Source organism: Benincasa hispida, unplaced genomic scaffold, assembly GCF_009727055.1.
Source record: "Benincasa hispida cultivar B227 unplaced genomic scaffold, ASM972705v1 Contig579, whole genome shotgun sequence".
In the NCBI taxonomy this organism is placed as follows: domain Eukaryota; kingdom Viridiplantae; phylum Streptophyta; class Magnoliopsida; order Cucurbitales; family Cucurbitaceae; genus Benincasa; species Benincasa hispida.
Genome location: NW_024064943.1, coordinates 123,075 through 149,650, shown reverse-complemented (window position 1 = coordinate 149,650; position 26,576 = coordinate 123,075). Strand labels below are relative to the sequence as shown.

Sequence of the window (26,576 nt, the reverse complement as noted above, 5' to 3'; positions counted from 1 at the left end):
CGTTGAGTCTTCAATGTTGATTTTTTTTTTTTACAATCTAGTTCGACAAATGGCTAAATCACAAGTTCCTTCAACTTCATTCATTTACTCATAATTCATTTAGAAGTTGTGTTTAATTCATCTGATTCACTTTTTTCAACCGACATTAAAGCCCAAAATTCTTTGTAGTGCTTGGACGTTTAGTTATGTCACAAATTTTAATAATATTTTTTTAAAAAAAATATTGCAATGCAACTTAATCGTACTATATACTAAAAATGTTTATAAAATCCATCATATCCACTACAACAAAATAATAGTAATAATAATAATAAAAGTCTACAATTAGTATCTCAAGAAGAAAAAAAAGTCCGGCATATAGTCATCACCTAATTGGTGATCTTGAAAAGAAAAATGTTAATATAGTCCTCACCAACAAACTCCAATTTAGTCCTACACACATAATTATATATCAAAATTATTTTCAAACACAATTCACATATTCTCAAAAATTTCAAAAGTTAAATATTCAAACTTAAGCAAACTCACCATTTATATAAAATGATTAATCCATTTTATATTATGAGTCATAAGTTGGTTTAGATGATGAAAATGACAATTCAGATAATTTCAACCCTAATTATCAATTACACTTTTGAAATCATATACACAAATAAAAATGCACCACAAAATGTGCCTTCTAATTTGCTTTTAAATGTTGCAATGTCGACTATGTAATTAATATTGGTGAAAATTTATCAATAATTCTACATACGAAACTATGATTTTATATCGTATTACAATAAAGAGAAGAGGACCTTATAGTCTCATATCAAGACACAAACAAAATATAACTACAAAAACTATAAGTGAAACACAATCTAAACTCGTTATTGTATTTAAACACAATCTAAACTCGTTATCGTTCTTTAGAAATACAATCTAAACTCGCCTAAAAAATAGGAAAGATACTTATAACATTTTTGTTTCTAAAAACATGCCCATTACCTTCTAATATGATTTCACAGCCATCTTTTAAAAAAGGAAAAAAAAAAACTTGTTATTGTATTTAAAATTTAGATTTCAAAAGCATTCTAAAAAGTAAAAAGAAAAAAGAAAAGGAAAGGAAAGGAAAGAAAAACTAATGTCTCAATTAAAAAATAAAAATAATAAAATTAGAAAGAAAACAAAAGAACTGGTTTATCCAAGTAAGAAACCAAACATCCCCACAAATTTTGGGCCTTTTGGGCCGAAATGTATGGCTCCTCCAGGAAAGGGGAAGAAAATTCCTTGATTTTGGGCTTTAGATTATTCGCATCATTGACTATTTTGCCATTTCTTTTAATAGTTTAAAAGGGTAATTTGAAGTTCGGTTTAAATATTATATTGGTTTTTGTACTTTTAGTGCTCATTTGTTTTATTCCATATGCTTTCAACCTTGATTCATTTTGATGCTTTCAAAATATTCGTTTTGGTCCTTGTACTTTCAAAAAATGACCATTTTGGTCCATTCATTTCTATTTTTACTTTATTTTTAAGGGGTGAAAATGGTTACTTTTAAGAAGTTCAAGGATAAAAAAGAACAAAATTTGAAAGCACAAAGACCAAAGTGAACATTTTAAAAATACATGGACCAAAATGAAACAAAGTTGAAAGTATAGAAACCAAAATGAACATTTTAAAAGTACAAGGATTAAGATGAACAAAAGTAAAAATATAAGGACCAAAATAGTATTTAAACTCTTGAAGTTCTAACCTTTTGATCATAGATACATGACTGAACTATCTTCAATTTAGTTCAAGGTGGTCCCTAAAAAACAATAATAAGAATAACCCTGAATAATGAATTGATAATCAATCCAAGATGTTAAATAAATTTGGCTTGGAAAGTTTGATTAAAGATAAGAAGAAAGGAGAACTTATTTATCTTCAAGATTTGGAAGTCTCCCCAATCTAATTGATCAACTAGGTTGAAAGTTTTAGGCATTCTAAACACAAGAATACAAAAAAAAGCATAAAAGCTTGAGAAACTAAACTCTATAATAAAATCATTCTAATTTCAATTCTATTCAATGTGAAAAATACAAAACAATTTAAACTAAATGAAATGTCACTAATGAAAGAACACAACCTTCACCTATATAATCGAGGTCCAACAAAAAACTCTTCAACTCTATACATGTCGTTTATAAATTAAATACATGAAATTAAGTCGGTACATAAGGCATTAAGGATGTGGATGAATTTGGATTTTCATTTCACAGCATCTCTTAGGTGCCTTAAACTTAAAAGATTACAACTCTTCGGCATAATTTGAAAACTTACTTTGGATGTAAAACATTTAATGCTTCAACAAGACTTTAGCTCTAGCTCTTGTCATTGTCATTTATTTCCTTATCATAGGTAGAGAATTCAAATCTTCAACATTTGGTGAAGAAAAAATCATGGATTAAATTTGGAATTTTTGAAAGTACATTGTCTAAATTATTAGATATTAAATTTTAGTGGTTAAAATGTTACTAAAATTAATGTACAAGTATCTTTAAGCAAAAAATTGTGATGTATAGTAACAACAAAAATTTTGCTAATGAAAAATACAACTATTGAAGTATTTGCAAAAATGACTAATTGGATATTTGTAGTTGAGATGAAGAAATTTCTTTTCATTTATATCCCTAGTATATCTATGTATTTACTTAACAATATCAACAAAAAGTTACAGTTTTTTTTTTTAATTAAAAAAGATAAAAAAGATAAAAAAGATGGGTTATTATTACCTCGCCCTAACTTTTTTTTTCCGATCTTTTTTATGAAAACATTAGTGTAACGACCCGACCTTTCACTCTGACAAGAGTCGTTACTCTTATATGCATATTTACATTCAAAACATTCTGACCAATAAAGTAAAATATTTATTGAAACAAAGATAATTATTTCAAATGAATTCATTAAATCTGTAAAATAAACAAGTAGATAAAAAACCCTTTTGCTTAGGACCTCTAAACACAACTAAGAAAAATAAAGAAAATAACATCAAATTATTAAAAATTTTTGTCTAACAACAAGTTCAAAAAATTCAAACAACTGGAAAACATACACTCAGCTGAAGCGGTTTTCATGTTTCATATGGCTTGGTCACGGGTCCCTTTCGTCACTCGTCGGTTTGTTCCGGTCCTTACCTGAAAAACATACAAATAAGAAAGGCTTAGTATAAAAATACTCAGTAAGTAACTCCACTACCAGAATCAGGTCATTTATATCCTATAAATGTGAACAGGTGGAACATATACACATAATAATTAACCACTCAGGTGGTCGTCTAGTGAATGGTTTAACCTGTCCTAACACGGAGCTGTAATATGGCGTGAACTCGTCGGTCCATAGATCTATAACATAATTGCGAACTCATTAGTTTTCGGAGCTGTAATGTAATTGTAAACTTGTCAGTTCACGAAACTATAATGTAATTGTGAACTTGTCAGTTCACGGAGCTGTAATGTAATTGTGAACTTGTCAGTTCATGGACTTGTATGTAATTGTGTTAGGATGGTCGCTAACACATTACATGGAATCTATCGTAGCATTCCGTATTAATACATGCCTTAGGGTCCCACACATAAACATATATGTAAATAACATCGTGCACATGATTCAGCCCTATTCATATCATGCTAAGAATATCATGTCATTTCATGCTTCTAAATTCCATCCAAACAATTCAAATAATATGTTACGGTCTGAGTCGCCTAGCTTGAGGGTAATAAAGCTACTTACCTCAAAATATAAGTCCAAATATTGTACTTCAAGCAACAAATAGTCGATGATGAAATAAAGAGTGTGAACTAGAACCTAACAACACAAAAACCCAAATTTAATTCATCTTTCAAAGCCCAAATTCCATCCACCAATTTATGCAATTAATCTTCGAATAATTTACCCAAAGCGAACTTGATCAACAGTCAAGCCCAAGCTTTGGCTCCAAAATCTCCACCAAAATATTTTAAAACAACCTTTAATTCCAACCTTCAAAATTATCATAAAACCAAGAATTTAAACCCATTCCCAATGGGTATCCAAAACAACGAGAAATCACTGAAACCTTATCCAAAATCTAAAATTCTGGTGAGACCAAAGCAAAACCTAGCGAGAAGGAGTCGAGGACGTCCGATGGCGCGCGACTGAAAACGCGACCGAGGGTTGGACATCGGATCTGGCAGCACGGCTTGAAGAAGAAGAATGGCGCGGGGCGTGGCGACCTTGCTGCGATCTTGGATGGCGGCGCGAGAACTCTGGCAAGTAGCAAACGGCTTAAAGTGTTAGACGACGACTGGATGGTTGGGCGTGGAAAGGAGACGAGGGAGAGAGACAGATCCAAGGGGTTAAAAGGGTGGACGGAAGAGACTCAATCAACGATGACTAGCATGAGCGGCGTAGACGACATAGTAAGTAGAAAGGGGGTCGCGTACAAAAAATCTCGCATGAGAGGTTTGGATGGTTGGGAGGGTTGATCGCCGGGAGGGGGGTGTTCACGAACTTATAACGAGGCAGGGGAAGAGAGATCTAAAGATTTTTAAATTATTTTTATTCACTTAATATGTGTTTATATGTTTGTAAATTGAGGAGTAAATGAAAGCACAATGGAATATGGAGGAAAATAACCTTATATATATATATAGATTAATAGAACTAATAAAATATAATATAATATAATAATAATAAAATAATAAAATATAACCAAATTTATAAATAACTAAAATTATAATTTTATGGAAATAGGAATAATAGAAATAGAAAATATGATTTTATGGAAATAGATGAAAATTTCTTTTTATTCTCAATAATGTGCATAAAATTTAAGATCCACCAAATGCCTCTATTTATAGGCAAAGTGGCAAGTAGGATGTGGACTTACATGGATACTAAGCATAAATTATTACAAGGCACATGGACAACATGAAAAATGACACATGGTTTTTAGGACACTATACTCCCCATGAAAAACGACACATTTCATATATATATATATGAAATATGTCTCGATAAAAACTTACTAGAAAAATCCAATGGGAAAAAAATCCTAGTGAAGAAAAAAGAGTACATATTTCATATAATACATACTTCTAAAAGAATACAATATGTTCACTCCCCCTCATGAAAACATCACTTAAGATCTTTGAGTCACCACATCCCTATGTTGTGCACCAATTTTTCAAAAGTTGCGGTTGGTTCCTTTGTAAATAAGTCGGAGGTTATCCTTCATACAAATTTGTTGTACAGTGATGTTGCCATTTTCTTCAAGATCATGAGTGTAGAAAAGCTTGGGTGAAATATGTTTTGTTCTATCTCTTTTAATATGGTTGGGGTTGATGCCTTAAAGTCTCATGTCTTGTAGTTTATAAACAGTTTATACAAACGCATGTGTTGTATAATATATGATATTTACTTCACATCTTGTTTTTTACTCAGTTGCATGTTTTATTTGCTTTACCATAAACCAATAAAAATAAAATCCTTGGTTATCTGTATGTAACTTAAGCATGTATGTAGTGACATACAAGTGGATCGTGTATTGAGTGATAACCAAAATGGTCTGTAGTATATGGATATAGAAGGGAAACCTTATCCTGGTAACGCTACAGATATGACCCACTTTGTGGAATGGTTAAGTGTTGTGACCTGTCACAGATGGTTTGATCTTGATCATTCGTGTTGGGGACATGCGAGCGGGGGCGTCCTATACAAAGAGTTTGTATAAGACCTGACCATGAAATGTTAACGTCTCGTTATATAACACCGTTCATGATAGAGACTTCACTTCACTAGGATGACCACAGGTAACATGACTTCAATCCTGATTGAGTTGGGAACTCCTGCCATTGAGGGCGGTCCTTTGATTTGTATGGGTGCAAGTGGCTAAGTCGCCAATTCAAACCTATCATTTTAGGGATTTGTCTGATTTGGGAGCTGGGAACTCAGCTACACAAGATGGAATTCATTCCTTCCCCGAGGCAGGGGTAAGTAGATAGATAGCTCCCTTAAGGCTGATTGGAGCTTGAACGATGTGGCGCGACACACCTTCTCTTGGCCCGAGAGGTGTTCACACATAGTTGGACTATGTTTTGTTTCATTAGAGGAATCAATGGTACTTAAGGAGTGAGATGTAACTACATGGGCAAAACGGTAATTTGGTCCAACTGTACTTACGAGCATCTGTGAAAGGTCATTGTACTCATGATTGGTTATATTCGATGTACAGAGAAATATATCTTTGGTAAGAAGAGTTCAACTGTTGGTCTTTAGTGGAATGCCTGACAGTTAACGGATAGTGGATCTCATGGCTAAAGAGTGTAGTCAGCTATTCACGTACCGTTGGAGCTTCGAGGCACAGGTCATTAGCTCCCTGAGTAGCTTGGATAAAGTCAAGAACCAGTGTTTGGGTTAATTTGAAATGTTCAAATTGATAAAAGAAAGTCCGATTATATATGATATAATTGGACTGGTTAATTATATAAAATAAAATTGACTAAATGCATGAGATATATTATTTTAAAGGAAATTAGATATAAATATGATTTATATCAAATAGAGAAGAAATTACTATAGTAGATATGTGATATCAGATATCAAACTATAGAGTAAAAATATAATATGATTATATTTATTAATTATTTAATTGGTTAATTATATTATAATTAGCCTAAAATTTCTCTCGGACGTGCGTTAGCGGGAAAAACCGCGTCGGTTATTGTAATCGAAGAATAAAATGAAATTTGTTTCATTTTGAAAAGTTCAGAAAAATTTGGCATCGGTGTGGAAACGTAAACGATCGCTAAGTCGAGAGCCTATACGATAGTCGCTCAGCGCCTAAATGATTGCACACCTCGCGCTTAAACGATCGCATGCAAGTTCCTAAATGATCGGATAGCTTTCCTAAACGATCGTATAGTGTGTCGTGTTTTCTAAACGATCGTCTATTTTTTCCTAAACGACCGTTCAGTGAAACCTACACGATCGTGTAGCTTCTTCTAAACGATAAGCACTTAGCTATACAATAGCTTCCTTTTATCTTCCACTTGCTTATTGTCTACACGATTAGTACTTTCTCCAACCTCTACCAAACTCACCAAAGACCACACTTTGGGTTCTCACTCCAAGAATACCAAGGGCTCCATTTTGGTGTCGTCTCCGCTGTGTTCATTTGTTCGTGATTGATCGTGCTGCTGCAGTCGACACATTTGCTGGGCGATAGTAGATCGGGTAGAGGTATTCCGCTGCGTTCTGAGTTCCAAAGTTTGAAGAACGTCTTCAACTGGTATGAGAACTCTTTCCCTTGTTATTTATTGCTCAAAGCATGTCGTTAATTATTGTATGTTTGCATAATTGTATGTTAGAATGTATATGGTGTATTTTGGTCGCGGTGAAATTGGAAAGATTCGAATGTGCTCATGGATGCTCTTCGTCAAGAGATCTTTCAATTGGTATCAGAGCCAGGTTCTGATATTCCAATTTCATTGTTGCAACGAATTACATATACGTTCTTGGTGGGTGCATTTCTACTCTGTTTAATCGTTAAATTGTTGTGGATGTGCGGATTAATGGATGTTTTCGTGGAAGTTAGCCTCGGTTTGATTTAATTCTTTTACATTTGCGGTTGTTTGTAAAGGCCCCTACGTTTTTGGGCATTAATAATCGTTATCAAGTCTGTAATTCAAAGTATATTTAAGTTTTGAGTCGTTCGTGAAGATCAGAGCAAGAATTGCAGTTCTTCGAGAAAGGAGACGATCAAGGGTTGATCGCATCGTGTAGACGATGGGGTACGCGATCAAGGGTTGATCGCATCATGTCGACGATGGGGTACGCGATCAAGGGTTGATCGCATCATGTCGACGATTGGGTATGCGATCGTCGAGTATCGGGTCATGTAGACGATGGGATGCTCGCATATCGTTTAAAGCGCGCGCACACTAGATGATCATTTAGGTCAGCAAGCTTCATTGCTTAGTAACTGACTAAATGATCGCTTAGTAACGCAAGGTAAATCGTTTACCTGTCGCCGCGTTGAGCGATCAGGCTTCACAGCCTTGTTGTCGTCTATGTGATCGTTTAGTTTTTGCGTCTATCGTCTAGAACGTGCTGGGCGATCGTCTACTTTCGTCGTTTCCTACACGATGGAGTCCTCTTGGCGGTTCAAGACCCGATTCGCCTGTGATCCAGGTCACTCGATGAAAATGTAATAGATAGGGTTATTTCATTCCGATTTTTGTAAATGTTCATCCTGCTCCATTAATCCTTTATTTATTACATGTGATGTATGTTTATAATATGTCATATGGTATGCACATAAAGTAAATACCACCTTAGATTATGCAATGATCACGCATCATCTCTTTATTGTAATTGTTATAATTTAGAGATGCATGATTTAATTATGTAAGAGCATGCTCATGCATCATATAATATAAGAGTTATATTTATGCATATATAAAAAATATTGGCATGCATCATGTTTATATTATAATTGTTATAGTATAAGGGTAAATGATAGCATGTTTGTTTAGTTATTACGCGTTATATAAAAGTTATATATAGTAATGACCATACATTGCATGAAGCATGACACATAGGTTACTTTATGTTATAAACACCTCGTTGTGCGTAATGATTTTTTAGTTGTTTCTTTTTAAAAGTTAAAGAGAAATTTGAACTAAAAGAAATAAGAAAGACATGCATGCCCAATTAGGTTTAATTCATGTTTTAAAATGTTTAAAACTTGGATCACATAGACCTAAGATCACGGTTCTAATATGATTAGCAACCCTAAGACTTTAATCTTTTAATCAGTTTAATAAGATTAAATTGGCTAATAAAAGATTAAAGTGTAGCAAATCTATCTATAGGGGACCTTTTGTCTAAGGCAAGTTCTATCTAGGCTGGAGTATTTAAGTTGACAGAAACGTAATACCCCTACCTGGAAACTTACTTGGAAAGGTGAATTAGATAGATTTGATGCATGCATGCATGTTAAGGACAGTCTATTAAAGTGTTTAAATGTGACTACTTGAACTTGTTCATATTTCATAGACAAACGTTGTTTATGAGCAGAGTTTAAAAAGACGACTTAGACTAAAATCAGTAGCCGGATTGTCTAGGTTAATGAACTCGTAGGTAGAACATTCAGTGGGAGGTACTTGGGGCATAAGATGCTTCACTTAAACCTTTCACGTTTCTCCTAATTAGTCCACACAGTGAGATCTACCCTCGGCCTCCCGACACCTTTAATGTGTCCCTCTAACAGATGGTGTTTGGGTAGGTCAATATCAAAGTGGATGGAGAGAGTGTTCATAGTAAGTAGGAGCGGGAAGTGCGACAACATATCCCTCGGTCTCTCTTGTTAGGTTGAATAAAGTTACTGCGCATCGCCTCAAGACACCCTAGAAGTGTCCCCCTAAAGGAGGCAGCTTTGCGCGTTTCTTTATTTGATTTCCTGTAAGAGGATAAGGTAGCTTAGTCTCTTGTCCTAATCTGCTTCTTCCCTACGGTGGGCTCATTAGGACGAGACTCTGACACTGAAAGCGAGGGGTCACATTTACACGGAATTATTAAAGGTTAACAGTTCTGGAAAAATGGTGACTGTTAGGTTCAGTTCCAAGAGTTTGTTCTGCCTAATGATTGAGAATGTCTCATCCTAGTGAAGGGGCAACTGATCACTCCACTGATGACGTTTGTCTTGCCTCACTAGGGCATCATTGAAAAATAGAGGTCTATAACTTAGGGTACTTGAAACTGTTTTGCAAAACTGATTGGTCTAAAAGTGGTTTAGCAAAATCTAATAAAGTTTTTTTGTATTTTTCGCAACAACTTTTTCAAAATGGCAACAACCATGTTGGCTTTGTTGAGCGCCGAAAAACTAACTGGCGATAATTTCGCAACATGGAAGCACATGATCATGACGATCCTAATCATCGAGGATCTCATGTTCGCTCTCACCGAGGTAGTCCTCCTATTCCAGATCCATATGCTACTCGAAATGTTCAGGAGGCATACGAGCGATGGATAAGGGCCAATAAGAAGGCCCGAGCCTACATCTTGGCAAGTCTTTCTGAATTTTTGGCTAAGAAACATAAGCGTATGGTCTTAGCGCGTGAGATCATGGAGTCCCTGCAGGGGATGTTTGGACAACCGTCTGAACACCTTATGCATGAGGCTCTTAAATATATATTCAACTCCAAAATGGAAGAAGACACATCTGTTCGTGAACATGTGCTTAACATGATGGTCCACTTTAATGTGGTGGAGTTGAATGGGTCTACCATCAATAAAGGCAGTCAGGTTAGCATAATCCTGCATTCATTGCCGGAAAGCTTCCTGCACTTTGTTAGCAATGTGATTCTTAACAAAGTAAAATATAACCTTACAACTCTCCTCAACGAGTTGCAGACCTACCAATCTTTACTAAAAAGTAAGGAGAGGAAGAAGGGTGAGGCAAATGTTGCTTGATCCTCGAGGACATTTCACAGAGGTTCGACCTCAGGAACAAAGTTTGCACCTTCTACTTTTAACTTTACAAAGGGAAAGAAGAAGAAGGGTGGTAAGGGAAAGGGAAGCCATCTACTAACCACCGCCTGTCGCCCCAAGGAGGCATCCACTGGTTGAAAAGAGAAAGTGTTCCCACTGCAACCATGATGTACTAGAAAAGGAACTATCCTCGGTATCTGAAAGAGAAGAAAGCAGCCAAGGCTAAGGCCAAGGCCGATAAAGGTAAATGTGATTTACTTGTACTTGAAACTTGTTTAGTGGAGATGATGATTCTGCCTGGATAATTGATTCGGGCGCCACTAACCACGTTTGTTCTTCTTTTCAGGGGTAGATCTTAGCGACAACCGGAGGCTGGTGAGATGACGATGCGAGTAGGCACCGGACACGTCGTCTCAGCTGTGGCAGTGGGAGGGCTCCAGTTAGCTTTACAGAATTGGTTTCTTGTTTTAAATGATGTATATATTATTCTCGAACTAAAAAGGAACCTTATTTCTATAAAGTGTTTATTGCAGTATAAATAAACTGTTTCTTTTAATGTGAATAAAGCGTTTATTCATAAAGATGGTGTTTTTATTTGTACTGCAAATCTGGAATCGAATTTATATGTGCTAAGGCCATTAGCCATTAATTCCCCCTATAATACTGAATTGCTTAAAACTGCCGTAACTACAACAAAACACCGACGAATTTCTCCAAAAGAAAATGTCCAACTTTGGCATCTACGTTTAGGGCACATCAATCTCAATAGGATTGAGAGATTGGTGAAGAATGGACTTTAAGTGAGTTAGAAGAAAATTCTTTATCAGTGTGCGAGTCTTGCCTTGAGTGTAAGATGACTAAATGACCTTTTACTGGAAAAGGTTATAGAGCCAAAGAGTCTGTTGAGTTAGTACATTCTGACCTTTGTGGTCATATGAATGTGCAAGCCCGAGGTGGCTATGAGTGTTTTATCAGTTTTACTGATGATTACTCCAAGTATGGGTATGTTTATCTTATGAAATGGAAGTCTGAATCCTTTGGAAGGTTCAAAGAGTGCAAGGTTGAAGTTGAAAATGCATTGGATAGACGGATTAAAATACTTCGATCGAATCGAGGTGGAGAGTTTTTGGACTCAACATTCCATGACTATTTGATAGAACATGGAATCGTTTATATCATACTAATATTTTTTTTTTATGATATGGACTAAATCATTACAATTACAAATACTAAATCGTTACTTATTAAAGTTCAAGAACTAAATTGTTACAATTTTAAAATACAGTGATTAAATCGTTAGTATAAGAATTAACTACTACTTCTATGAAAGTTTAAGGACCAAAAATAATTTTTAACAAAAATTTTACTAGTTTAAACTGCGTTTAATTTTCTCATAGAGACTATTTAAAGGGGTTTTTACCTTACCATAGAGACTATAAGTTTTTATTTTTTTATCTTTTTAAGTTCTTATGAATGACTTAACTTCTAAATTATATAGACTAAATCCTAATTTTCTCTAAATTAAAAACCAAATTTATATCCCAACTCTCAGCGTTAGGTACACCTCAACAAAATGGTATAGCGGAGAGGAGAAATAGGACCTTGTTAGATATGGTTCGCTCAATGACTAGGTACGCTTCTTTACTAGACTCGTTTTGGGGTTTCACAATGGAGACCGCTGATGATGGGAAATTAGATGTCAATTACTCGATAACTAAAATCCAGTGAAACGCAATATGCGATGCATGTCTTAAGGTATCCGTTGATTATCATGCGTCGTGGTCATACATTGGAATGAACTATGTGTTAACGAATGTATACAATGACCATGCGTTCCTGTCACAAGTTTTCTTACGTTCACGCCAAGTATAATGCGAACGCAAGTTTCTCGGGTGATCTAAGGTCGAACATAGGGACTTGTAGCTAGATGAATGCAGTAATGTACATGCGACGGTTAAATAAAAGAATGATGGAGGGGATGCTAAGCTAACACTACTCCTACTCCTAACTAACAGACAATGCAATGTGAATAAGAATGAGAGGTAGAGACACGACAACTATTGACATGAAGTAAATAGATGAAAAAATAGATAAAATGTGGAGATGTCTTCATTGCAACCCTTAAGAGTGATCACAAGGGCAACCTTAATCAACGCAAGCCATGCGATCATGCTACACACTTGAGCCTAACTCTAGAATGTATGCGATGTATTTGCGATAGTGCCAGGAAGCCTATGCCTGCCTAAACCTCCATAATCCGCTCACGTGCTCTCGCCGCATGAGCGTGATGGCCGTATACCACTGTATCCTACTTCTTGGACGCATGTAATATCCTCTCCTTAGGGTGCATACACTGTGTGATAGCAAATGGAGCTTATCTCTAAGTTTCCTATTCTTGCTTATGCGTTTCAATCCGCTCTCTCGAGTCTTAGATTTGGATTTTAGACTACTCTCTCAAGTATGCCTAAATGGTGAATGAAGCGCTCATAAGACAAGGTAACCGCATAAACTTTGTTGACATAAGATTATTCCCATCTCTAGTGAACAACAGCTTACATTGCTTAATGCGACCAACCACTTACATGCGTCTGCTTATAGATAGGCGTAGCTATAGCTTCACACTAAGCAAATAAGGTTTACTCACACACTCACGCAACACACACCTCTCGGTGGTTTGCTACATGCTTCATACTTCTGTCTCTAATAACCTCGATATTTGTGTTGAGAATGATAGTGATGCTCATACTCTCTGATAATATTGGTATTTGTGCTAAAAATGATACGTGTACTGTGGGAGAAAATGGAAAAACTAATGATAGCAGTAATGATTGTACCAAGAAAGTTGTGGCTGGGTATAAACGAGTCGAAGCAACTATTCCAGGTACTGATATTGTTACAAGTGAAGTGAGCTAGTGGGAAAGACACTAGAAGATGTGATAAGCAAATAAGTGGCAATCATAGGGAGTTGGCCAAGTAAGAATATTGAGATTCTACAAGATGAAAGTGAAGCTCAACAATCTCAAACCAGCTCAATTGAAGCTCGTGGTGAAAATCATTGTAAGAACTTTCTAAGTCAATCCAATCATGAGGCAATCATTATGCCTCAAGGACCAATGACAAGAGCTAGAGCTAAAAGACATGAAAATGGATTAAATGCTTGCCTTCCAAGCTAAATTTCCAGCCCATCTTAAGAGTTGCAACCCTTCAAGCTCCAAGAGTCACTTGGGCACCCAAAAGTCCTAATGAATCTGGAAATTCAGATTCATCCCCGTGTTTAATGAATATATTAATTTATTTCAATGTATTTACATTTATTAACGTTCATGTTGAACCTAGTCAATTAGGTGAAAATTTGTCCTTTCAAGTTGTCTTTTCAAGTAGTATAAATACCTAGGTAATTTGGTCATTGGAACACATTGAAATTGAATGAAATTTCATTAGAGTTTTTGTCTCTCAAGCTTTATGCTTTTTCTTTGTATTCTTGTGTTTAGAATGCATGTATTATAGAACTTTCAATCTAGTTTGATCGATTAGATTGTGGAGAGTTCGAAATCTTGAAATTAGGAACAAGTTATCATGTCAAATCTGTTTAGCTTTCTTGGAGTTACTAAATAGTTAATTAGAGTTATTCTTAATATCGTTGTGGGGGTTCACCTAGAATAAAAGGAAGTTCTCATACGTGATTGAGATAGATCAAATGATAAAGGGAGAACTACCTCAATCACGTATGAGAACCGGCTTTATTCTAGGTGAACTACCATAATGATAATAAACATAACCCCAATTAACTATTTAGTAAGCATTCCCAAAAAAACTAACAGATTTGGCTTGAAAGATTGATCGATGATCAAGAAGAAAGGAGAACTTGTTACTAACTTCAAGATTTCGAATTCTCCACAATCTAATTGATCAAACTAGATTGAAAGTTCTAATACATGCATTCTAAACACAAGAATACAAAGAAAAAGCATAAAGCTTAAGAGACAAAAACTCTAATGAAATTTCATTAAATCTGAAGTGTGTTCCAATGACCAAACTACATAGATATTTATACTAATTGAAAAGACAACTTGAAAAGACACAACTTTTCACCTAATTGACTAGGTTCAACAAAAACTCTTCAACTACATACTCAGTCTTAATAAATGTAAATACATTGAAATAAATTAATATATCAAGCATTAAACACGGGGATGAATCTGAATTTCCAGATTCATTAGGACTTTTGGGTGCCCAAGTGACTCTTGGAGCTTGAAGGGTTGCAACTCTTCATGATGGGCTGGAAATTTAACTTGGAAGGCAAGCATTTAATCCATTTTCATGTCTTTTAGCTCTAGCTCTTGTCATTGGTCCTTGAGGCATAATGATTGCCTCATGATTGGATTGACTTGGAATCGTTCTTACAATGATTTTCACCACAAGCTTCAATTGAGCTGGTTTTAGATTGTTGAGCTTCACTTTCATCTTGTAGAACCTCAATATTTCTTACTTGGCCAACTCCTTATGATTGCCACTTATTTGCTTATCAAGATCGAACTCTACAGCTAGAGACTAAGTGTGGAATTTCCAATGGAGGGTCAGATAGAGTAAAAGGTGAATATGCCTCTCTTGATCTTCCTATTGCCTTAAGGAAATGAATCAGGTCTTGCACTATGTACCCAATGCGAAATTATCTGTCGTATGGTAACCTTTCACCTGAGTTTAGAGCTCTTACTACGAGTCTATATACAGTAACGATACCAAATAATTTACAAGTAGCAATGAAAATCTCAGAGTGAAAAACTACAGTTATGGAAGAAATGAGGGCTCTTGATAAAAACAATACATGAGATTGTCTGTCTCCTTCTAAAGAGCATAAAACAGTTGGATGCAAATAGGTGTTCACCATAAAGTATAAGCAGTCTGATGGGACGCTTGACAGGTATATTTAAAGTTCTAGAGGGCTCAGTTGCTAAAAGGATTTACTACAGACCTTTGGAATAGACTATACTAACTAAAACTTTTTCTCCAGTCACAAAACAAACTACAGTTCGGCGCTCGCGGTTTGTGAAACAAAGATTGGCCTCTCCATCAGCCTAGATGTGAAAAATGCATTTCTCATTTAGGTGAGTTAGAAGAGGAAGTCTACATGAGTCCTCCAGGTTTTGAAGCTCATGTTTAATCACGAAGTGTGTAAGCTAAGAAGTCATTATACAAATTAAATAGTTCTCAGGCGCTGGTTCGACGGTTTACTACCTTTCGTTAAATCTCAAAGTTTATACTCAGGGACACTCTGATTCACACTCTTGTGCACAAAAAGTTTAGTGTTAGGAAAGAGATGTCGTTCTCATTGTATATGCGGATGAATATGTGTTATCCCGATGATATCTACTGATTGACAGCACTGAAAAAAGAAAAATGAGCTGAGAGTTTGAGATTAATAGACCATGAGAGATTCAATATTTCTCTTGGGAAGAAAGTAGCACGATCAAAGAGGGAATTTCAGTCTCTCAACGAAAATATACACTTGACTTGTGAAAGAGATAGGTATAACTGGATTCAAAAGTTGATAAACCCGTAGAAGTCAATACCAAGCTTGGCGACTCTATTAACTTTCCTGTTAATTCTAAAGATATCAATGTTTAGTAGGGAATCTAATTTACCTATTCCCATACTACCAGACATATCCTACGTCGTCAGTGTGGTAAGTCCATTTATTGCAGCAACCTTATGTAAGAGCATGTGAAGGCTGTTGAATGCATCCTAAGATATTTAAAAACTACTCCCAGTAAGGTTTTGATGTTCAAGAAAACTGACAAACGAGGTATTGAAGCTTATACTGACGCTGACTGGGCATGCTCTATTGTAGACAGAAAATCAACATCTAGGTACCGTACCTTTTTGTAGGGAAATCTTGTCACTTGGAGAAGTAAGAAACAAAGGGTGGTCGCTAGAAGCAGTGTTTTAGCAGAATACATAGGTACGAGTCTGGGAATATGTGAAGAAATCTGGTTAAAGAAAGTTCTGTCAAATCTGTGTTAGGATTGTGATCAACCGATGAAGCTCTACTGTGACAACAAAGCTGCAATAAGTATAGCAAATAATCTGTTCAAGATGATAGAACCAAACACGTTGAAATCCATAGACACTTCATCAAAGAAAGATTGGACAGTGACAGTATCTACATTCAATACATCTCTTTCGATCAACAGGTCACAGACATCTTCACAGACAAAAGGACATCATAGATAGAGTTTTGATTTTTGTGTCAGCAAATTAGGTCTTATTAACATCTATGCCCTAATTTGAGAGAGAGTGTTGAAAATAAAAAAGGACTTCACTTTTGAACCCTAAGGGCTTTTTAGTAGTTTCACCCTACCCTCGTCTGTATTAGGGTTTCCTACATCTCTATTTATATATGTGCCCTGTTCTTGTATGAATCATAGAAAAGAATAATAAAAAGAGTGATTGTATCGTGGTTTTTTCTCCCTGTTCTAGGATTTTCCACGTAAAATGTTGTGTTCTTCTCTTCTCTTTGTTTCATCAAATAGGAACCTTCCCCTCTTGTATCAAACACTTTATTCATTCTAATAAAAGATTCATAATCTTGATTCTTAGAGAGAATTCTCCTTTCACCAACATGCATGTTTTTTAGATCTCAACTGATTTGCCTACTACCCAAGTGCTAAATAATATATGTTATCACTAAATTATTAAATAGGAGCGTTTAAGTAAAATAGTAAAAGTTCAAGCACGAATAGAATAAGTACCCAAAGAAATGTGACTACCCCTTGAATTGGCCGCCCATTATATGCACCTTCTTGCCTTCTCTTTTCCAACTCAGTTTCATGGAAAGACATGTATAAAACAAAATGAAAAGGCAATTACCTGGACATTTCCGTGTGGATCTCTTTCAAGCAATAATTGTTCTTGGATTGCTAGTGGGAAAAATTCAAAAAGGTGATGAGATTGAGTAGTAAGTTTCTTTTTCCATAACCTATCCTCATCTATAATATTTCTTTTTCCATAACCTATCCTCATCTATAATATTTCTTTTTCCATAACCTATCCTCATCTATAATATCATGGGCAAGAATTTCATTGAGTTTCGAAATAAGCTGCTGCACCCGTAGAAAGCGGGCTATAAATAATCAGTTCAAGAATGACATATTGATCCCGAGAATCTTGGGTTTAGTGGATATTGAGCATACAATCAAAAGAAATAAACATAATTAGTTACAATAACAAGAGAAATACCTCCGAAATGAAGTCAATCAGACCCTCGGGAATAAGTACAACACTATAATTAATAACCAAGTTCAGAACGTCTACTAATTACATCAACAATGTAGTCTGTAACGCTTTTCAAGGTAAGCTTCTTAGCCGCAACCTGCAAAACACATTGTAAATTCTATGTACCCGATAAACTAAAGCTCTATTAATAAATGAGTCAACATTCAAAACACATTATTTTTTGTCAAGAAATTTTTTCACCTGCATACATTCAAACTAATAAATCTCCATGAGTCAACTACAACTAGGTGTAAAGAACAAATTTTTCAAAGCTGACAAAAAAAGGCATCCGTTATCACTTAGGCAATTGAATATGATATGGGATGTCAATACTTAGTTCCATTGCACCATATTAAAAGTTTCAACCTAATTCCATGAATCCTTTGTTTATCACAAATTTTCATCTTTACCCTTAAGTTTTGTTTGATATTTACCATTTTGTAAAAATGCAAGGAGATGATTCTCAAACAGGATATATTAACTGACTCAACAATTTCAATTTGCATGGTTACATGAGAGTATCTATTGCAGAGATTATTAGTTATTACTGAGACAAAATATAGTTCTCAAAGAGAATAAACAACCCTAGGGTTGCATGTGGAGGTAAATGCCCTTTTTGACAAAGATTTCTTTCTGGTAAAGCATGTGGAGATAAATGTCCTCTTTGACAAAGGTTTCTATCTTAAGTAGTTTAAATAAAGCAGCTACCTCTTCTCCGATAATAGTAATATTCGGATGAGTTTGCAAAGCACACTCCAGTATGATGTGAGAAGAAACACGATCGATAAGCCGTCCAACTGTGGATATGTACACAGTTAATGCCATATGATTAATAAACTTGAAACTTGAGTGAGAAAAAAAAGGTATCAACATCACAACAATGAAAAAGTACAATCTCACATTCGGTAGATCAAATAGAGAAGGCTAATAAAATTGAGCAGAGAGAAGTGCTCTGTTTTTTACCGATGAAGCAACAAGATGGGCTTTATTATTGATATTATTTATTTATTTATAAATATATATTTTTAAAAAAGTGGACATATCTGAACTTGAAATACTGGTAATGTCAATAATTCAGTCATCATGAATATGTCAGCACATCAGAACTATTTTTAGTTTCAATATCATTAAGCAAAATACTTAGAGTGGTAATATTTCCCTCTAGATCGAGCATCAACCATCACATTACCAATCATTTCTGAATATATATCTACGTAAACGGATAGCAGAGCCTATTAAGAGTCTCATCTCATGAATGCGACATTCCAATTTTTCCTCGAATTCTTGAAGAAACTACTTCAACTTTGCAACGTTCACCAAAGTTGGGTCCATACGAAATATGAATTCTAAAGCAGTTACAAAGAGAAATTAGTACCTTGCAAGCATAATCAAATCCAAAACATGTAGGGACCTCTTTGCATTTGAGATCACCATCAATAGTTTTTGGGCAACAAATCACCCGGGTTTTCAAATTCTTACTCCTAATTGGAAAACAACAGAAAGAAGGGGAATATAGATAACACAGTCTTGCACACACACAAAAAAAAAAAAAAAAAAATGGTACCCTAGAGTAATTAATTACTCAACCTTATTTTTCTGCAATAAAAATAACATATAATAGCTTATCCATATATGACAATGAGAGTGAGAAAGAGAGAGCAAAAAGGAGGGAGGCAATAAACAAATTTCATAGTTCTGAAAAATACCTAAAGTTTTCAGCGAGGAGACAGGCATTTGTGTTGGAATCAAGATCAAGTTTCTGAACAGTTTCTTCAGCTTGCTTAAACTAAAAATAGAACCGAACTGTCAATTAATGCCTTGACTACAACTAAGACGTCTCAAAATGAAAATTCTGGGAAGGAAGAATTTCACCTGATCTGAAGTTTCAATCTTATCCCTCCCACTGCATATCATATCAAAACCACCCCGGTAAAACAAAAATGCATTTAAATCAAGAATTGCATTCATATGGCAATCACTTCGCATCAAGACTGCACATATTCACACTAACAATTCTAACAAATGAAAGCTAGAAATCCCTTCAAGAAAATTAACGTGATTGCGATATGGGTAGATAAGTTAAATCAAAGTTCGTGGATAAACCACACAGCCCTTCGTACCTATAAGTCAAAAGAAGAAATAAACAGAGATAACACACAGAGCACTAACAACAAAGTACAATTTTTTTCGTATCATCTCGTGGCCATTCGCTCGTACCATTCGTAAGTTTACATTTGAAAGTCAATTAGCTGTAAGCCTAACGCATCACTTTATTGGTCATTTTCTTTACGAGTTCATAATGGAAGTCTAGAATACTTGGTACCGCTAATTATCAAATATGAATTTAAAAGATCTTAATGCATTTACCAACATGCATATTTTGGAGATCTCAACTGATTTGCCTACTACCCAAGTGCTAAATATAATATGTGTTATCACTAAATTATTAAACATGAGCGTTTAAGTAAAACAGCAAAAGTTCATAATGGATTTGGCATATTTTCAAAACCTGATAACATAATGGATTTCTGATTTTCTCTTGCTTAAACAACCATACTAATGATGGTCTATGAATCCTTGAAGAATGCATATCCCATTCACTTTCAGTCACCAATTGGAACAGTATTCTCTCAACTTCTGAACCATAGGAAGTGTCGCAACTAGCATCAGCAACAGACCTACAAAACCCATATATATTCACCATTTGTGTGACCATAAATGGGTCATGGTATCCACATAGTAAGCCACTTTTGCTGACAAGAATATACTGGAACATGCTAAACCATCTTCTCATCAACAAGTCTGGCAAAGAGGTACATAGACAACAAATATATACCAAAAAGAGGATACAACAAAGAAGAAACAAAAGTGTGTTACCTATCATCATGTAATGAACTTACATATAGTAACAACAAAACAGTGAACTGACAAGAAGAAAGATCCGAGTCATTGGAGCTTTCCTATCCAAGTAGAAACAGTAAATCAACTGGATCAGATGGAAAAAATGATACAAGTTCTCTAATGCCAGTGAAATCATTTCCAAAGATGACATCCACCGGAGAACTGAGCATTAGATACACTCTCCATTTCATCTTTTCACAAGGAAATGAGCCTAGACATCTAAAAGAGAAACTCAAACAACAAGCAGATAGAAGTGTGTTTGCAAAATCTATGGTTCTGATGTCAGGATTTTGGAGCAAAATCGAATGAAAAGTTTCCAATACCCCCAAAATAAGTTCCTCTTCAGTTACATTGATAGTTGCTAAAACCCAAGGTAGTAAATGTATTGTACATACATCAAGAGCACAATTTTTTATTTCTTTGGTGATAGAGTCGTCCATGATAGTATTGACTTGACTATATATATAGAACTCCTTGAGAAGGTGTAAAGAATGTAAAAGTTGACCTGGTTGTATTTTGAAGGTACTGAGACAAAATAAAACTACATGTTGATGTTGCTAGATGCGGCACCCTATGAGATGGAGACTTCATAATCGTGACCAGGATTGCACGGGTTGTTGCAAATGTGTCTGGATGTATGCCCATCTCCCCAGTTACATTCTTACGGAGCATACTCGTCAAAATAAGAACTAGTTCTTCAATATGAGATACAACCACTACTCCAAGACACTGAGAAATGCATTTCAAAATGAGACCAAGTGTTTGGCTGTGAATTGGATGGAAAGGAACTTCAGCAACATGACGCAACACTAGAATTAGTGTTGCAAATCCAACCGCAAGCCTTTGAGGGCAATTCAGCTCTTGAAAGAAGATCAAGGGCCTGAAGACAAGCCCTTGCTAAGGGATCCTTACCTTCAGCAATGTGCAACTCATTTCATTATCCTAGAATTCGAAGTTTCTGGCATATGTTCTATTTTGAAAAAAGAATGTGTAGTTTTCATGTATTTAATAGCACAAAATAGCCAGATATCTATGACCTTGACTAGTTTCAATGTATTTACCAACACAAAAATAGCTAGATATCTACGACCTTACTTAAACAGGAACTGTTTTATAGGTTGTACATACATGTCCTTGAGTTCTAAAAAAAATAGCAAGATATCTTTATCTCTGACAGATTATGCTTGTTCAAGAATTTTCAAGACTACGATTAGGATTTGTTTCATAGGTTGTACATCTGTGTCCTTTCGATCTAAAAAAAATAGCTAGATATCTTTATCTCTGACAAATTATGCTTGTTCAAGAATTTTCATGACTACGATTGCTCATCTGAAAATCGTAATATCTCAAATACATAATCCACTATATTTTCTTCATTGTTGGTTTGGCTTGATGGAAGTGCCCTCTGAGGACAAATAACTAATTATTAGCTCCAGAGTGTTAAGTTGGAGATCTTAGTCTGACGAAAGCAGAGGACCTTTGATAGAAACTTAGAGTTGATATGCCATTGCAAAATTTTACTTCTGATATGCCATTGCAAAATTTTAGTCATTTAGGGCAGCGTTTGTTAATTTATTGGAAAAGAGGTCGATTAAAATCTTTGGATAAGTTTGTTTACAAGATTGACTAATCAGAATTTAGAAACTTAGAGTTGAGCTAAGAAGTCGTGTAGATGAAAACTCATCTGGGTATATCTTTTGGGGGTAGAATATCCAATTGAAACCTATAACCATACTGTAGATGCGCAGCTCTGTGGTTGAGCAGAATTTTGTAAAATGGTTCTTCAGTCTGGAAATAACTTGCACATGAACAAAATGTTTTGAGTTGCATTTTCTTGTAGCTTTTGCTTTCTTTCTTCAATATCCTAGCAAGCAACTTTGTTGGTGGAATGGCATATCCTAAGTCCGAGCTCAAATAGGTCGATTTATCTTGTTGCTTTGGAATTTCAAATTTTTTATTCATTTTGGGCCACTACTCTAATTGGGATTTAAGTAGTGAATAAACTTAATTTCTACTCCTTCCATAGAGTGTTTGAAATTTTTTTGTTATCGGCCTTGCCACAAGAGGTGGTCATGGATCTTTCTATGGGGTTTTCATATTTTAGTTCATTTTATGTTGTTCTTGTACTGATAAAATTAATTTCTTTTGGGGCTGCTTAGTTATGATAAGTAAAGACTGATTTATAATTTTTAATAAAGTTATTAGTTTACTACATTTAGAAAGGCTGATTTATCATTTTATGTTGTTCTTGTACTGATAAAATTAATTTCTTTTGGGGCTGCTTAGTTATGATAAGCAAAGACTGATTTATAATTTTTAATAAAGCTATTAGTTTACTACATTTAGAAAGGACTAATGCAGCTTTATTGTGTTTCAGGTTGGGCCTTATTGCAACCATTAAGGTATGCAGTTTTCCATCCATTATGACATAATACCACGAGTATCCATTTCTCGTATTTTCTCAAAGCATTCAGGTTAGTTGTCAGTATAGAATGATCATGCAGTATTCTCGAGGTTGGAAATAATTATGTTTCATAGCTTTTTTTTTAAACATTTATTCTGGTAGTGATGCACAATGAATGAATGAACAGGAATAGTTAGATACATATGGTTCAAAGTCCACACACTCGCTTGCTCACACTCACACACACATATACATACAAACAAAACTTTCATTATCACAAAGGAGGTTACAAGGGATGGGAGATGAGGCTTCCCCACCTAGCTACGGGGATGACAAAAACGCTTCCCAATTGGCATGAATTTGAAGAAAAAAGTAATTAAAAATGTTATTAAAGATTAAACACTAGAATAAAATGTAAACCCTGAAAATGCGATTCAAGGCCATATGAAATGTGTGATGTAAGGATAGAATAGAAAATAACCAGGTTTTGCAGAGAAACAGAAAATTCTATAATTTCTGAAGCGTCCCTCCCTATTTTTAACCAACTACATGGATGACTAAACTCATTACTTGATTCATTTTAGAACACTGGTTTTATTGGGTCAGCCTCAGGACTACAAGTGTGTCATGAGCTTCATTCTGTAGTAACAAAACACATATTGAAGGCATACAGAATGCTGTCTAGGAGGGGTTGAAAGCAGTAAAAGGGAGAGGAATTTGTGGAAAATTAACAAGATAATATTCTGGTAGTTGTCAGTATATAAATCAATACACATCAGATAAAAGAAGATGAGAAATGAGAAACTTGGCTTCATCTGTATGCAAATGCAAACATTCAAAAATATCACCCAAACTCATGCACCACCAGCTACAAATTATAAACTAGAAAGAAGATTTAGCCATCATGTTCGGTCTAGGAAACACAGAAAAAGTGGTTTTGAAGAAGTTGACAAACCTACATATTTCAATCGGACATCATCATTTTGAGTCTTCATGAGCGCCTCCAGAGATAGGAACAAAAGTTCTGGGCAAAATGCAGAGAGAATATCATTTTCAGTACTATGGTTAGATGCATATTGAATTGTGGTCAATTTATAGAACAAAGAGGATCTCTCCCCGTATCTCCTTGCTGCATATGAAGAGTAATTCAGAACTTGTCATAAAGAATGCATATGCACAGTACAAAATAATTTGCTTCTTTCGAATTATTCAGTTTATCACCTTGGTAATTCAAGGCCTGGCACGAGATTTGACGCGAGGCATCGTTGTTCTTAATTTGGCCATGGAAATTTGTTGTCCGATAGTTTAAAGCTGCCCAAGAAGCTGTACAGAAATCTGAAGAGTTTGATATTAGGTAATGTTTGTTTCCTTTGGTTGTTGTAGCATTATGAATTTATTGCTGTAACTTTCCTTTTCATTGTCATTTTGTTTGGCTGGTTCGTTAAGTGTCCACTAAACTCTGAGAAAGCTATTTCTGTGTTTATGTCTGAGAAAGCTACCTCTTCTGGTCTGGCAGTAGTAGCCAATTTTTTATTCCTCCCGAAATTTTTTTTTTTAAAAAAAAAAAAAAAAAAAAAGGAAAAACAAAACGAAGAAAAACATGTGTAATTGGTTTCCTGTCTGTTGAAGTGAAAATCAGTCTCTTATTAACTACAGGCAGACCTAAGCATTCCATAACAATGAAGCTAAAAGGAACAAATGAAAAAAAAATAATAATAATAAAAAATAATCACCTGATGAAATACGCATTCCATAACTACAGGCACAAGGAAGCATTCCAACGAAATACGCACGAATCTAGAACAGTAGAACAAACATGATTACCATATACCCCTGATGGCGGCTCAAGACAACGCGCCAGAAGAAAGCGATCCGAAACTCTGGCGATAAAGTCGTCGCAAAGAGATCCATCACCGTTAACTTCAGTAACATCAACAGAGGTGACGAACAAGATCAAGCGACTTGGCGAGCAATGGGTCATCGTCGAAGGAGCAGAGTGCGGCGACGAAGGGAGCGACAATGAAGTGAGAATCGAAAGTGAGGAAGGTCTGGAGGAATGGAGACTGAGAAGGAGCTGGGAACTGGGAGAGCGCGTAAGGGACGTGAACTGTGGGAGAGAGGGGATCGGAGATGAGATTGGAGAAGCAGAGAAGGCAAATGGTTCCTCCCTCTCCGTATGGAGGTAGATCGATGATCGGTGGCCATGGGAGCGTGATTTTGGAGAGAAGTTCAACGTCTGAGGAGTAGGGTTTCAAAATTTTGGCCGTTGAGTTTTGCTAATAAATAACAAACATAAATCATACCACTCTCCAGCTGGAAATTATTTTTTAAATATTTGTTTATTTTTATCAAATTTATTGTCACTTTTATCAGCTTTTTATTTTTTATTTTTTTTGTTAGGAGAAGCAGAGATTCAAATGGGGCTTGTCTGTGTTTTTATAGGAAGGAGAGAGAAAGAAAGAGAGGTGGTTTCTCTGGGGTTTTTGCTGCTGCAGGGAATGAGTAAGGGAAGAAAAGGCGAAGTGGAGGCGTCAAATACGGCTGTATTTTGCCTATTCCCGAAGATGAACTAAATAAATGAAGGTTTAATGATCCAATTAGAATAAATTTGAATAAGTTTCAAAATTAGAAAAATATAATACAATTCAAACTCAAAAAACATAAGGCTAGATTAGTCATAATAATAACCTTTTGACCATACCCTTTGTCTAAAGAATAATCACATACTTTTTTCTTCAAATAATAATAAAATTTTCAAAAGTTGCATTTTCAATCATCATATTTATTGTTTCAAAACTAATCTCGAATGAGAAATCTTTTAGAATTTCAAAATAGAAATCGAAATTCAAAATGACGTAGTGATTACCTTAAATACGGTGGCTTAATTTTCGTTATAGATCGATATCACATCATTTCATCCATCGATTTTGTCCAACATTCTAAAGAATTTTCTACTCATTGATATTTTTTAAGGAAAATACATATTTCTTTCCTCAAATTTTGAAATTGTTTTCTAATTTTTAACCCATTGAGATTTAAGTTTTGTTTCGATTTGGTTTCTAGATTTCAAACTTATACTTTTAACCTCAAATTTTCATTAAATGCTCACTTTAGTCATTGACATTAATGTCTATTAATTAATTTAAATAATTATGAAGTAAATTTAAAATTTAATATCGATAAAGATAGTAAAAACTTAACTGATTATAATTCTTTTTATTCTTTTAAATTAATTTATAAACATTAACACACTAAATACAAAAAGTAAGTATCTAGTAAAAGATCGAGGATAAAAATGTAAATGTTGAAACGTATGGATAAAATAAAAACAAATTTCAAATCTCAAGAGTAAAATCGTTACATTTTGAAACCTAAATCCTAAACCTTAAATCAAATTCAGAACTTACAGATTAAATAGATAACATTTTGAAATCTACAAACCAAAATAAAAACTAGACATAAAATCTATGGACCAAAAAATATTTTTTCTATCTTTTAAACGTTT

The 26,576-nt window shown here is 34.9% G+C and overlaps 1 protein-coding gene across 20 annotated transcripts; it reads right to left on the bottom strand.

Moving 5' to 3' along the window:
• Positions 1-3,143: 3,143 nt before the first annotated feature.
• LOC120069750 (pyrophosphate--fructose 6-phosphate 1-phosphotransferase subunit beta 1-like) lies at positions 3,144-24,995 on the bottom strand. 20 transcript variants are annotated; one of them, XR_005479669.1, is made up of 8 exons: positions 24,805-24,995; positions 24,293-24,406; positions 24,031-24,095; positions 19,639-19,669; positions 19,473-19,552; positions 19,142-19,247; positions 18,475-18,563; positions 17,682-17,863 (listed from the first exon to the last, which is right to left on the bottom strand). XR_005479669.1 is itself a non-coding variant. In XM_039021544.1 (7 exons), the coding sequence occupies exons 1-7, from the start codon at positions 24,845-24,847 to the stop codon at positions 17,780-17,782; spliced, it is 510 nt and encodes a 169-aa protein (XP_038877472.1). In that variant the 5' UTR covers positions 24,848-24,995; the 3' UTR covers positions 17,682-17,779. The 20 variants fall into 20 exon arrangements, 8 of the variants coding, with proteins under 8 accessions (XP_038877472.1, XP_038877471.1, XP_038877470.1 ...); XR_005479661.1 differs by lacking the exon at positions 19,142-19,247 and adding an exon at positions 3,144-3,158 and having other exon boundaries at positions 17,244-17,863; positions 19,473-20,726; positions 24,027-24,095; XR_005479662.1 differs by lacking the exon at positions 19,142-19,247 and adding an exon at positions 17,150-17,504 and having other exon boundaries at positions 17,539-17,863; positions 19,473-20,726; positions 24,027-24,095.
• Between the last annotated feature and the right edge of the window lie 1,581 nt (positions 24,996-26,576).

Excerpts from the sequence above, each read along its gene's own strand:
- LOC120069750 (XM_039021541.1), bottom strand. The coding sequence starts at position 24,847 with ATGCTTCCTTGTGCCTGTAGTTATGGAATGCGTATTTCATCAG. Across the intron at positions 24,407-24,804 it reads TGGAATGCGTATTTCATCAG|ATTTCTGTACAGCTTCTTGG; the intron begins GTGATTATTTTT and ends CAAACTCTTCAG. Across the intron at positions 24,096-24,292 it reads CCAGGCCTTGAATTACCAAG|AACTTTTGTTCCTATCTCTG; the intron begins GTGATAAACTGA and ends CATTTTGCCCAG.